Raw genomic sequence first — 1,567 nt, 5'->3', positions numbered from 1 at the left:
TACAGTCGACTTCACGTGAAATTGATACCTGAGAGTCGTTAAATAATTTGACTGATTTGACTAAATTTTCATCTAACAGCTCTCAAGTATCAACTTTACGTGAAGTCGACTTCACCTGAATTTTTACCTTATTATTATTATTAAAATCCACCAAATTAAAGTAAACCCTCCGTCCTCTATCTATCTGATTGATCTGGAAGACTTGATCAACACCCAAGAATGGCCTCCTTCTTTAACCTATTGATGATCATCATCTTTAGCTTCAAGAATTTTGCATCCACAAAAGCACAGGGTCCTAACTATCTCTTCATATATTGCGTGCTTCAAAACTTTACCGCCAACAGCACCTACCAAACAAACCTCAGGACTCTCTACTCTTCCTTATCTTCCAAAGCCAAAAACAGCATCGAATTCTACAACACGACCATCCGCCACGCCCACTCCGACGACACAGCTTACGGAATGTTCATGTGCAGGGGCGACACACCCTCCGCGCAATGCGGAGAGTGCGTCCAAAACGCAACCCTAACGCTGTTAAGCAATGGCTGTAAATCCTCCATAGAAGGGCTTGTATGGTACGACCAGTGCATGGTTAGGTATTCAAACACGTATTTCTTCTCCAAGTTATCCATGGAGCCATTCAAGGAGTATGTTAGTCCTACCAAACAGATTTACCAAGGAACCTTCAACAGAACCTTGTTTGAGACACTGAACAAGACGGCGGAGGAGGCGGCCAAGGCGCCGACCGGAAAGAAGAAGTTTGCGACGGAAGAAGCAGATCTGCCGGAGTTTCAGAAGCTTTACTGTTTGGCTCAGTGCACACCGGATCTGTCGCCGGAAGATTGCAGGAGTTGTTTGAACGTTTCTATAAACGGGAACGTTCCGCGGTGTTGTGGAGGAAGGGAGGGAGGGAGGGTTATGTATCCAAACTGCATGATCAGGTTTGAGCTTTACACTTTCTATGGATCTCCATCATCCCCTGCTCCAGCACCAACAGGTGTACTTCTCACTCCCCCCACAGGTAATTAAAATTTACTCACGGTAGCTGTACACTAAAATCGGCTATCCAAATATGGTGGAAACTCAGGTGCAGTAGACTTCACGTGAAGTTGATAGTTAAGAGTTATTAGATGAAAATTTAGTCAAATTATCTAACGACTCTCAACTACCAACTTCACGTGAAATCGACCGTATCTGAATTTTCACCCATCAAATATTTATGAAGACATATTTTTGAATATGACATTCATTGGATACAAGTGTTTTTTGTGTCCAATGTATTTTAATAAAAAATAAAAAATTATTCTTTAAATATGCTTAAATACATCTAAATATATCATCACGTGTGAGTATGTCCAATCTTATTCTTAACATGTATTATTAACATGACTTTAGAAATAGTATATATTATTAGTTATTAAAACAACAAATATTTAAATATTTTATATAATTAAAAAAACATTAAAAATAATAAAAAATTAATTTATATTTTTATATCAATAAAATACCAAAATATTATTACAATTTATCTAAAAAATATTTTATATTTTATATATATGCTGTATTT

General features: G+C 37.5%; 1 protein-coding gene across 1 annotated transcript in view; it reads left to right on the top strand.

The window, feature by feature from the left end:
* Positions 211-1,567, top strand: part of LOC107626796 (cysteine-rich receptor-like protein kinase 25) — a 3,315-nt gene continuing 1,958 nt past the window's right edge. The window contains exon 1 of the mRNA XM_021115393.1: positions 211-1,021. Coding sequence (XP_020971052.1) covers positions 220-1,021 — 802 coding nt within the window. The 5' untranslated portion in view covers positions 211-219. The remainder of the gene's footprint in view (positions 1,022-1,567) is intronic.

Source organism: Arachis ipaensis, chromosome B02, assembly GCF_000816755.2.
Source record: "Arachis ipaensis cultivar K30076 chromosome B02, Araip1.1, whole genome shotgun sequence".
In the NCBI taxonomy this organism is placed as follows: Eukaryota; Viridiplantae; Streptophyta; class Magnoliopsida; order Fabales; family Fabaceae; genus Arachis; species Arachis ipaensis.
This window is presented reverse-complemented; position numbering and strand designations above follow the sequence as displayed.